At 33.1% G+C, this 13191-nt stretch overlaps 1 protein-coding gene across 1 annotated transcript in view; it reads right to left on the minus strand.

Moving 5' to 3' along the window:
• Positions 1-3943: 3943 nt before the first annotated feature.
• Positions 3944-13191, minus strand: part of LOC136837578 (integumentary mucin A.1-like) — an 85686-nt gene continuing 76438 nt past the window's right edge. Inside the window, exon 7 of the mRNA XM_067102454.1 lies at positions 3944-7466. Coding sequence (XP_066958555.1) covers positions 7451-7466 — 16 coding nt within the window. The 3' untranslated portion in view covers positions 3944-7450. The remainder of the gene's footprint in view (positions 7467-13191) is intronic.

Below are 13191 nucleotides of genomic sequence, written 5' to 3' on the forward strand. Positions count from 1 at the left end.
TCTGTTTTTACAAATATAAGAGAGTAAGAGAAAAAAGTACTGTAAGTATGACAACTTTTCTCTTTAGCTTGTATCAAACTGAATGTTTTCAACTCACAAATGTGCCATTACAGGACAAATGAGACCATAATAAAGCTCCCACTGTGTTTCCACAGTACCTGGCTCTACGAACGTTTTAATTAAACGATTTGAAATGCTTTCACTCTGCTCTGACTACTCTGACTAATGCCCAGTCTTGAAATAACTAGATGCACTAACTATTCTTGTATGTTTGCCCAAAGAGCTTCTACTGAAAACACTAAGCACCACTATTCACTCGTACTAATGCTTCCAACAACTCTTAGAATTAACATCACTTCGGTTTGTGTTTTCTGCATTTTTTTTTAACAACTTGAAGCACAAAAATAGAAGTGATTCACAGTGATAGGTGATCCTTTTTCAGTGCATGAAAGTGTGTATTGCACCTCAGCCCTAAATATCATAAGATTCGTTAGCTTTTTTATTATTCTGATCTGAATTCATTTCCTGGGAAATTTCATGAAAGTTTAGATTTTAATGATATAACAATTTTCATGAGAGAGAGAGAGAGAGAGAGAGAGAGAGAGAGAGAGAGAGAGAGAGAGAGAGAGAGAGAGAGAGAGAGAGAGAGAGAGAGAGAGGACGTTTCTTTAAAGGAAGTCTCAAGATAACTCACTCACTGTTTTCCTTTTCTGTCACTTAACGCAAAAGCGAAAGAAGGGAGCAAATAAAAGGACTGGGAAAGGAAACGGTGAGGTCTCTAGAAAGACGAAAGATTGTGACGAGAATTCCAAAGCTTGCGAGTAGAGGGGAAAATGCCGCATAAAAGGAGGCCATAATGATGTTCAGATCTCACGAGACCGATCCGAATGAGTAGATACTTAGTTGAAAAAAAAGATAACATCTTATTAGATTAAAAGTTCAAAAAATTGAGAATTCGGAGTTTTTCTCATTAAGAGACTTGCACAATAGATTGGCCATTCGCTGGTTGAAATTAGGAGGGACTTACAGAATACACTAAGTTCTTCATATATAGGCTACCGTCTGGGGTGGCCTTCAAGTAACCATGTGTTAAACGGTTGTATTCAATACGTAGACGTGATGATATTAGCTCAGATCTGATGATCAGCAATGTATCTCACTGATATAAGCCATTTCTTTACAGGTAACGCTACCAGTGGCCTTTAAAAGTTAACGATTTCCTTTAAGCCCTCAGATCTATGGCCATTGTCGAGTAAAGCATGCCTTCGGGAATTACTGAAAAGTCTGATTTCCTTTCTCAACATCTTCCATTTCTTTTTGGCCTATGTTACTGCTGAATACATTAGGAATATGCTAAGAACAGAACCTGGAACACTCCTCCCGTACGTTCCTTGTTTCTCATCGTGGGGGCACTGTTTGTTGAAAGGGGATTTTAAAATGCAATTTTCTAATGCCATCTTCTTAGTAGCCTTCGCACCGCGGTAGCCTACTGCAAAGAAGAATTGCCATTGCCCCTGGCGTTCTTTCCTGGTTTATGCAGGCTTAGGGTAGGGTATACAAGTATAATTGAATTAAATACTGTAAACTCTCTTTTTGGCAGAATTTTTTTTAGAAATCTTCTTTAAGATGGTTATTTAATGTTTATGAACTCTTTGGGTTTTTTATGCATAACTGACGTTTCCTTTGAGGTGAATAGCATGCATTTGTTTTTTACGCTCTCCAACTAATTTCTTTTACTTGTATATTCTACGTTGTCTTTTGTGGCTCTCCTTTTGCCTTGATTCCCTTTTATAAAAGACCTTCCATAAGTCATGGTCTCACTCATTTCCCATTACCCTCTCCTCAAACCCTGTCTTCATTTGGAAGTTTGGGATGGGAAAGAAAGAGTTCTTTTTCTATACTTTTTCATGATTTTACTGTACCACGGCGCCCCTGATATTTTGCAGACAGTACGTCATTTATTTTTATGACAGATAAACGAAGATGCAATATTCTTTTGATTTAGTCGAAACAAAATGTCACCTCAAAACTGTTAACTTGCTAACAATAACTTTGTATCATTTTCACAATAAAAAAAGGCATTGTGAGGTTGCAAAGTTTTGGAGAGTTTGAGCAAAATCATGAAAATGATAATGCATTAGATGCAGTGCAAAATACTGAATTAAGCCCAATCAATATCATTCATTCTTGAATTTAACTGTGCTCTCTCTCTCTCTCTCTCTCTCTCTCTCTCTCTCTCTCTCTCTCTCTCTCTCTCTCTCTCTCTCTCTCTCTCTCTCTCTCTCAAGTCTTGAAGCAAATTTCAGATCCCTGACATGAGAATTACCATTATTTATATAAAGAGAATAATGTAAAAGTAGATACAAAGGCTACATCTGTCTTTTTTTTTATAGCAGTAGCTATTTCATCTGTCCACTATGACCTAAATAGACTAGATACAAATCTGTCAGAGAAAATCAGATTTTCCTGACAATAGAATGATTCACTCGTTCAAAATGAAAGACTACACAACTACACCTAAATCTTCAAAGATGGTTTAACAACAAGACCCTCTGGTTACAAGAGCCTTAGGCAGATCACCATACTAAGATGAGCTCATTCCTGGAACAGAAAAGTGTATCAAAATGTCTTTCAGTCAGTCAAGTGGTCAGGTGCTTATGGCTCCCAAACTTTGCAGGAACAGATCTCTGACTCAAAATATATCATTACCAGACTAGTATACGCCAGTCAATTGTATTCTTTGGTATTTTATATGAATTTACTAAATAGTGAAAACATTATAATCTAACCACATCTCTTTAAAAGAGTTAACATTACGAATTTCTGTAGTGAGACTGTTTGTACTTTTCTCAAAAAATGACAGTGACTTAAAGTACTGAACAATGGTAAATATAAAGACTGGTGTATGTAGTATACACATAAGCTATATTTATGTTGTGTATGTAATCCCACATGTAAAGTAATGTTAATATGCAAATGTGTCCTAGTATGTTTCATATGCATATATGAATATAATCTGTTAATGAACACTCGAAATATTTAAAATTATAATTTGTCTAATGGTTTATTTAGTCTGCCAGCCCAAATAACTTGTATTCAGTAAGAAGCATTCCCAGAATTCTGTCATTAGTTCCTATAACAATATCACAATTATATTATAGAGAATTTTCTATTGAAAATTTAATCTTGTCACATACATGTGTATTTATATATATATATATATATATATATATATATATATATATATATATATATATATATATATATATATATATATATATATATATATATATATATAATTATATATATATGTAATATATATATACATATATATATATATAATTATATATATATGTAATATATATATACATATATATACTATATATATATACATATATATATATATAATTACTGTATATATATATGTAATATATATATACATATATATATATATATATATATATATATATATATATATATATATATATATATATATATATATATATATATATATAAATATATATATATATATATATATATATATATATATATATATATATATATATATATATATATATATATATATATATATATATATATATATATATATATATATATATATATATATATATATATATATATATATATATATAACTTACTATATATATATATATATTTCATATATATATATATATATATATATATAACATTACTCCTTTCAACAGCATTCCTAATACAAATATAAATTCCTTCTTAGAATATCTTACCATAATTGTGTATAAAATCTTTTCAGGCTTTAAAATCAAGCACTTTGAAGCACCCGTTCACCAGCATGACATATCATGCACTTCCAATGCGTTCCACTGCATACAATAAGGATGCACAAACTAACTCATACAAAGTGGAACACGTTTCATCAGGCACAGACACTTATATCAAATACTTTTTTTTTTCAGTCTAAGTGATAAAAACATAGTTCTAGTATAAAGCTTGGATGTACAATGCATCGCTCTTCTAAAAATTTGAAAGAACAAAGTTAGTTATACAAATGTTAGAACAACCTATAATGTATCACAAATGAAAGTTTTTCATTTGATTAAGACATCAAGTTCCTGTTAAATAACAGATTAGCCCAGTGTCATTTTTTAAAGTAACATAACACAAGGTATTCTCCAAAGTGGAATATCCCTCTCTCTAGGGAAGCATTACAGTACTCAGTAAGTCATGACATTCTGAAGCCATGTAACAAATTTACTCAGTGTGACAGGTAGGAGGGTGTTCCCTCCAAGATAAAATATTTTGATATTTGTAAGTGCACATAAAATGTACAAACCTTTTATTTCACTTAAGCAGAATCACTACTTGGGTGGAAGGCAGTACAATGGCCCTTCAGTATTCTGGCCTGTTGTGGATCCTGAAAACCTTACTTACAGGAATGCCCTGTTGGAAACTATGAATATTTAAGTATGTATTTTATCTTATAGGACCTGATACCCTGAGATATTCTGGATCATAATTGTAAAACAAGAGATGAAGTTGGGAGAATATGGATATTTTTCAATGCTCATCATGAATGCAAAGTTGCTATGTAGTCTACGAGCTTAAGTTAGTTACCAACTGCTTCAAGGAATAAGGGAGGGGGAAAATAATGGCACAGCATATCCAGAGCATACCTGCAAGTGTTGCTATGAGAACGTGTTTACAGACCGACAGATGTCCCTACTGCAAAAAAAAAGGCAAAAGTTTGTCAGCATCTCTGTATCAAACTGATACAGATAAAGCCCTTACTTCACGAGCACTGACCTCAGTAACACTAAAATCTTAATCAGACAGTGAATTATATAACCTCTGAATCTTTAACCTTAGTCTATGAAATATGGTACTTAGGGTAATCCTTCTGTATGGTTGCTCTTTCTGTATAAAGTCTCTGAAAACTAGGTCTACATAATCTCATTATCTTATATGATGTCTAGGGTACACAAAATGGCAGTATCTTTACCATCCTTATTAAAATTGCAACATATTGAACAGCACCATGGCATCCTCTGACATGTTGGAAACTTGATTCTGTGCTTTGATGTCCTAGCATTAGGGAAAGGCACAGTGATGACTATCCTCTGTTATGATACATGTGTGCCAAAAGTCACTGTAGCTCAATGACATTACTGACTGGAGTAAAACCAAGGAAAACAGCCATTTTGAGCAACACTCATTTAAAGCAAGCCTAATCTAGTTGCTCATTTTGATCCCTCATAAAGCTCCTCAACACCAGTGTGAGATCTACCTATGAATTTTATCATAATTATTCATTAAGATAACTGATAGTTCCAATTAGCAGTTTAGGTCAAGAATCTTCAGATTCATGGCCTTTAATGATGCTGCTCTGTAATTTAACTACTGATAATGAATAGTTCTTTCCTCCCTTACAAACCAGAAAAAGATACCTGATCATAAGAGTATCGAAAGAAACAGTGGTGAATTGGTGATTGATGAGATTTAGCATCCTTCTTGCCACAGCCTGGAAACAGCCTCTCTTTTTGAGAAATTACTGAGTATCTCCTGTCATTATAAGTTCATGGCATGAAGGATGTACAGTAGCATTCTCAACAGTTGCTGTCTCAGAAGCCACAGCCATGCTGGTAGCTCATTAGGGTTGCTTGATGGAAGATATTAAAAAATATGGGAATCACTCTTGCTGAGGAAAATATGTGCAGCTTATATTAATCCAAGGCATATGAAAAATAATACCTTATCAAGCAGAGGTCTCACAGAGGGAAGGTTGTCCCACCTCTGAGCAAGGGCATCCATCTTCCATACTTGAAGGCTAGTGAACTATGAACAATGTATTGCCTATTTCTTTTTTAAACATGTGAAACAATCCATCAAATGCATGCTGTGCAACACACATTGGGGCAGTGACCCACTGGTGGAATCATCTGATTCCTTTATACAACCTGTGAATCATGACACATCTTTTCCTAATACAAATTTATGGGTCAAGCCTTGGTTGTTTTCTGTCAAGGAGAGAATCTTGTTAGCTGCATCCCTCATTCCTGAGGTAGGTTACCATCAGTGTTGTCTGATTTAATGGGCACTGATTTGTCTAGTAAGGCATCCTTTAGATATTGGTTGAGACTGAATTCCTATTTTGTATTTTCTTTCAGCTCATCAGCCATCTAGAATAAACATTCTTAATAATGAATATCTAAGCCAGGCAGACTGTCAAAGTTGTATAAGCTGCCAAGAAACTGAAAAGCCAAAGAACAAACCAAACTTTCTACAAAAATGTGGATGGAGCATATCACTCACAAACTTTACTTGATAGTACTCCTGCCTTAGATTGTCTTGTCTAAAACTACAGAATTTGCACCCAACTGCAGGGAATTACACCAGAGAGACCAACACCTATGATTGTTGCAAAGACAAAATAGAGGAGTTTCCAAAATCGTAGCCTTAACATCCATTAAGATCTTGTCCCTAAATTAATCTATCAAAAGGCTTGGACATCAGTAAATTCTTCCAGTCTTTGCATATCTAAGACAGATCAACTTTGGAAGTCTTGGACATCAGTAAATTCTTCCAGTCGTTGCATATCTAGGACAGATCAACTCTGGACATCTCTCTTGGCCACACAGAGAAAGAGAGAAAGATGATGCATTCAATCACGTTCACTTTCCCTGAAGTGAGTTTTTAATCTGAAATTATCTTTGTACACTATTATATTACCTAACCCACGTAACTCTGACCAAGAAGTGCTTTAATTACACCTAGTGTATCTTGTAAAATTCTTTCTGATACATTGGGGACAAAGAGAACAGTAATCTGCATCAGTGGACACCATAGGTCTGCCATAAAGCTAGCCATTAATGGCTGGCCAAATATACTTCATAACATGCCAAAAAGAGCTGTCAGTAAAAATAAGTAAGGGCACAAATCCAAAAGAATTTTGGTTCGATGTAGAGTAACTAAATGGCTGCATTAATTTAAAAATTACACATTGGTAAATGGTTGACAAGTCACAAAGCATGGTGAAGATGAGGTGAGCACCAGTAAAATCAAGTGAAGAAAGATGCCACATGGCATGGTAGGTATGGATTAATTCTCAATGAGAAAATGGCATATGCTATTCTCCTGTCAACTCAGCTGATCGAAGGACAATTTGTAAATGCTACTGCATAAGCAAAATAAGAGGGTTATACATTGAATGAGCACATTACATCTTTGATTATGATTACAATCCAAATTAAGAAACATATTTAAAGTGATTAGTACATTGGTAATAATAATGATAATAATAACAACAATGGTAAATCAAATCTTAGTAACGCTAAAACATTGAAGGCTACAGTGATTCACATATTCATGTTGAGGCACACAGTAACACTACTACCTCTCATCATCAATGTGGCAGGGTATATTAAGCGATACTCTTGAATTTTACAATAGTCCTTCAGCATACTGTTTCCCTTGAAAGAAAAAACAATATACATTATAAATGCAGACCACAACGCACAACAATTCCAAAATGCTATTTGAAACAGTATTCGCAGTAGACAGACTTAGCAATCAACTTGATCTATGAGAGAAAAAATAACAAAGGTTTTGCATATTCCTTAAGAAGCATAGTTTTGGGAAAACATTCTACTGCTTTTATTAGCAAGTATTTTTCATCTGCTGGGAAAGCAGCTTGCAATAGAAATTATATGTACATTATATCCAAAAAAAGAAAAGACTTGGAAAAGGAATGGCAATTCATTCCTGTCCTTACTTAAAAACTAAACATAAAAAGGGAAAAATGCACCAGTACCATAGTGTTTTTCTAGATATTACTGTAAAACTACTTTTCTATATTAGTATAGAACAATCACAGATAAAACAAACATGCACCATCAATATCTTTTGTGCTGTTCTACAATCCTTAGTTTGCACAGTAAAGCCTCCAGTTATTAATGGAAATTTGTGTACCTGCACCCATAAATTGATTAATAGATAAATTTACAAATAAGGGCTCTTGTACTTCTTCTGGGATTAAAACCATTTCATTCTCAAAGATTAATCTAGGCAACTTTCATCAGAAAAATGAAATGACAGTCCTTCATACACTCCAGCTTTTACTTCGCTCAATATACTTCTACACCAGGCCAACAATCTCATAAGGCACTCTATAATATATATATATATATATATATATATATATATATATATATATATATATATATATATATATATATATATATATATATATATATATATATATTATATATATATATTTATATGTTTATATATATATTTAGAATATTTTTATGTTTTGTAGACACAAACCTCTTATTTTACTTATGTATTATTGCTTTCAGCATACCCATGTACAGTAACTGAGTGTTGGTTCTTCCTGAAATAAGAGATTCCACCATGCTCCAAGGTGAGCATCCACAAGATATTCTTAGCTTTGTTTATCAGAGACTATAAGACAGGCCTGTGAGGAGTAGAGCACTCTGTAATGATTCCTTTTCCAGGCATCATACTTTGAATACTCCACGCAAAACTAACATCAATACTGGTTTCCCATCCTTCATAAATTATACTTTAGTAATGCCCAGACACCTCATTTTCGATGGAAGTCCACCTCTGGTTCCAGTAGTTTGGTGATCCTAGTCTCACCACTACAATCTCGAAGACCCCCAGTCCTCTAAATTTCTTGTGGTTGTCATCATTTCTAATGTCACATTTATAATGGATGGATGAGTTAGCTAACACATGACCACCATCTAATGTGGGAGTCTTGTCAAAAGTCTAACTATGCACATGAACCTTATCACTATATCTCTCTCAAAGGAGTGGGATCTTAAGCTTTGCTGTTATGCAATGTTGCTTATCAGATATTCACTGCATGTGAATTATTCCTGTTTGCTTGCCTGATACCTCATAATTATCTGAGGCTGTTTCATGGGTGTTTAATATCCACTGTTGGATGTTCACATCTAAGTCATGGGTATCTCTAACAATTACAACAACCTGTACAATCCCCTGATGTCCCAGTGATCTAAAAGTGCCTGATGTCCCATGGTTGCCTTTGGCCAACCCAATGTGAGTTGACCTATGCTTTATTGCTGCCTATGTGGTCACCTAAACTGAAGTTCCAAGTCAGCTTGCAGTTGCTTCACAACTGCCTATACTGTATTGAGGTCTGTTCATATTGCATGCAAAATTCTGCAGCCTGAAGCACCACATGCATCAATGTAGTTGCCTGATGGTTATACTTGTCTGCTGTAGACCTGCAGATGTCTGTGTCTCTATCTGAAGATGAAGCATCCAGAACCAGCTCCTCTTTCACAGTGCATAATCAGTTCATGTGAATCCAAGTCTGTCACAGCATGAAGAAGTGATCTTGAGTGCCTATGCCTCTGTAACTGCAAGAACCTATACCCATAGATTATACATACATGGCATAGAGGGCTGAGGTTTTTTGCTGCCTGCTGTAAAGATCCTCCAGTGGCCTTCCACTAAGTGCAGGATTAGATGTTTTGGGTGCTAAAATTTTCTTCTGGTCTTCTGGCACCTGAGATGGCCATGACAGAGATATCCTTTTCAGAAAAGGAGGAAGGAACAAGGGATACAGTGTTAGGAAGCACAATCAATTTTTCTAATTCTGAAGCAAAGAAAACAAGTGACTCCCAAACTGGCTACCCTTCCTCTTTGTAAGTCTTTCCCCTCATGCTTGTACCTGGCCATCATCACCTCATGACAACAAGAGACTCAATACACTTCTTGTCTTTAATCTAGTCACTGCTAGAGACAAAGACACAGAAGTTCCATATCAACTGAAGCCCTCTGATCTCCGAGTTAGAAATACAGTACATACAAATGTCTTTCATAATATTTATTGATGATCAATAGAATATCATGGAAAATATTGACAAAATTTGTTTGCCCCTATGAAACACTAAACAACTGCATGGACTTCCACATACAAAAACATAAATACACTGTAAAGAAATAAGTAAATTATTGGGAAGGTATTTTTCAAAGTCTAGTTACAATCAAACAAGCAAGAATAGATCATATATCCTAACACAGTACCTCAAAAATGTTGGCATATGGTAAGCTAATCCGTAGTTACGCAGGCAGTTAACACCAGTATCCATCTATTTTCCATAAGAGGCAAAATAATACTAGATTATTCTATTTCAGTTACAAAATAGTTATACGACAAAACAGTTTTCTGTCTTTATGTAAAAATTAGAATAATCACAAAGATTAAAAAATTAACACTAAATTGTGCAATGTGTCCTACCAGATGTTCAGCTGAATGAAAAATTAAATTATGAAATTTTGGGTAGATGCTCACTGTGGAACAATTGAAATCTCTTCTTTCAAGAATGACCTATGTGGAAAGAGTTGCACTGCCAGCAATATCTTGTAAATAAAATAGGGGGCTTGTCCTTTGCCTAACCCTTTCACAAGTTCCTGGAGTTGTCATTTATAAGATCATCTTGTTATAATGAGCAAAAGACACACATAGCACTGGTGGAGAATTATAGTCTCATCTCCCCATGAGAAATAAATCCTTACGAAATTAAATGCTGCATCATGTGCTACTCTCACAAATCTGTCATACAATATACATACAGTACTTTGAAAAATCAAACTGTATAGTGCAAACAGTTCACATATATGTTTATGCATATGGCAGTTTGGTTATAAAGTCTTATATTAAGAGATGACTTAGAAAGATATTGTCAAAGGGTTTGAAATACTAATAGAATAATAGCATCAATGGTGGAAAAATTTAGGAACTCATTCATTACTTGGTAAAACAAATAGTATAATTCTGATGGATTAGTTCTGATGGACTAGAACAATTAATCCCTCTTGAGACACTAAAAATTTCAGTATAACAGATTTCAAGACTTGTATGTATACGAGCTGTTTAAAAATAAGAAATGCCTGTATATGTCATTTCTAAAAAAAGTTTCTTATTCTGCATTGATAAACAGATTTTCAAGACTTGTATGCTAATAAAAACATAAGCTTTAAAACTTTGTTTAAAAATAACTGAAATGCCTGTTTTCACTAGATATGTCATTTCATATAGTAATAAAAACTCTCAGTCCTGGTGAAAAGTCTCTCTCAACAACAATAAAATTTCATTCTGCATTGATCTGAGACAACAAACCACTACAGTCTGACTATATGCATCCTAATTCTTGTGTAACAAATTTTTTACAACTGATTAATTTTATTAAAGTTCTAATTTTTAGATCAATTACAAAGTAGTTTAAGTGCATATATATATGCTAATAAAAATATATAATAATATATTATAGACATTTAAAATATATATATATATATATTATTAAAGTTCTAATTATTAAGTACAGTAGATCAAATAGTTTAAGTGCATATATATATATATATATATATATATATATATATATATATATATATATATATATATATATATATATATATATATATATATATATATATATATATATATTTTATTGATACATAATATATATATATATATATATATATATATATATATATATATATATATATATATATATATATATATATATATATATATATATATATATATACATATATATATATATATATATATATATATATATATATATATATATATATATATTATATATATATATATATATATATATATATATATATATATATATATATATATATATATATATATATATATATATATATATATATATATCAATATCTCACTAACACTTACTAAATTGCATCATTTTAGTGGCTTATCCTCCCAAGATATCTTTAAAGTTTGTAGAATATTTATAAGAGTGAGAAGTTAAGTTTGAAGAACATTCTATAATGAAGTTTACTATAACAGAGTATACTACAAAACACTTTTGTAAATTACAACATCTGTTACCTTCTGCCTTGGGTAGTGTTATTTCATACGATAAATTACTGTTACTTACTGCCTCATATGAAGTCACTCAATGACACTATCTCACTGAAAAAGTCCTGGTTCGATTATTTCTACAAACAGTACTCATAAAAAGCTGAGTATAACCCAGAATACATTCTAAAATACAATAATATAAAAAAAATTACCTATCATGAATGAATAGCAATGGATAAAAACTTTCTGAACATCAAAACATAAGCTGCATGATGTCACAAAAGTGGGCTGGCCTTTTACCACCTACCTCCATTATCTTTGTACATTGTAGATGAAGCTATACATCCACACGGCAGCATCTGCATAATGTGCCATAACTACAAGTCGTCATAACCTGAATCCCTGGAATCATTTACCAAGAGAAATACAGAGAAAGAGAAAGGCAGAGAGGGGGAGAGAGAAAAAGAGAGAAAGAGAATAAGAAATATTTTAACTTCATGAAATAACTACCAAATTATGAAAATGTCAGAAAGCAGTTTTCATCTAATTGCCAATTTCAAGGTACTGTATGTGGCAAATTTCAGGTCTCAGATTGTAAATCTACAACTTTTCCACAGTTAATTTAGCAAATTCTATCTCAATTGATTGCCTATTACAACAACAATAAAAAAGAGGCAAAGCTGAATCTATGCATGAATGGCCAGATGAGCCGAAACGAAAATGGTGAGTGGATGTGCTTGCGGCAATGCTGCAGTGCAAAAAGACATTCCAATTCCTATGTGCTCTTAACAAAGTGTTTTCGTGGTAGATTATTTTTTTTCTATTATCCAAGGGTTCAGTTAGTGCCAATATAATAAAGCTTGTCATCACTGGTAAGTTCTATTTCAACTGCAGACTGTTAATCAATGCTTACCTTCCAGAAATAATTATGACTTCTGTATGTCTATTCCCATAAGTTTACAAGAAATAAACCAAAACAATATTGGCATTCAGAATTACATTTTAAAAGAGAACTATAAATAAAGAGCACTGAGTTTTCAGCTAAAGTTGAGGTAACAATACCAACACCTCACAGCATCTAACACATGCCCCAAGGATCTCAAAATATGTTGATTCCTCAAGCATACATGGGATCTGAAAAATTCAGAAAAACCTACATGTTCTAGGTTAGAGCTGCTAGGCACCATTCCAGAGTGATTCCTCTGACCTTAGAGGTCTCATAGCAACCTCGCATATTGGTTTCTTGATCTGACTGCAAAACCATCTGACATCCAGTTCCGGTTTTGTTCCTTTGATTG

This window comes from Macrobrachium rosenbergii, chromosome 59 (genome assembly GCF_040412425.1).
Source record: "Macrobrachium rosenbergii isolate ZJJX-2024 chromosome 59, ASM4041242v1, whole genome shotgun sequence".
NCBI lineage: Eukaryota > Metazoa > Arthropoda > Malacostraca > Decapoda > Palaemonidae > Macrobrachium > Macrobrachium rosenbergii.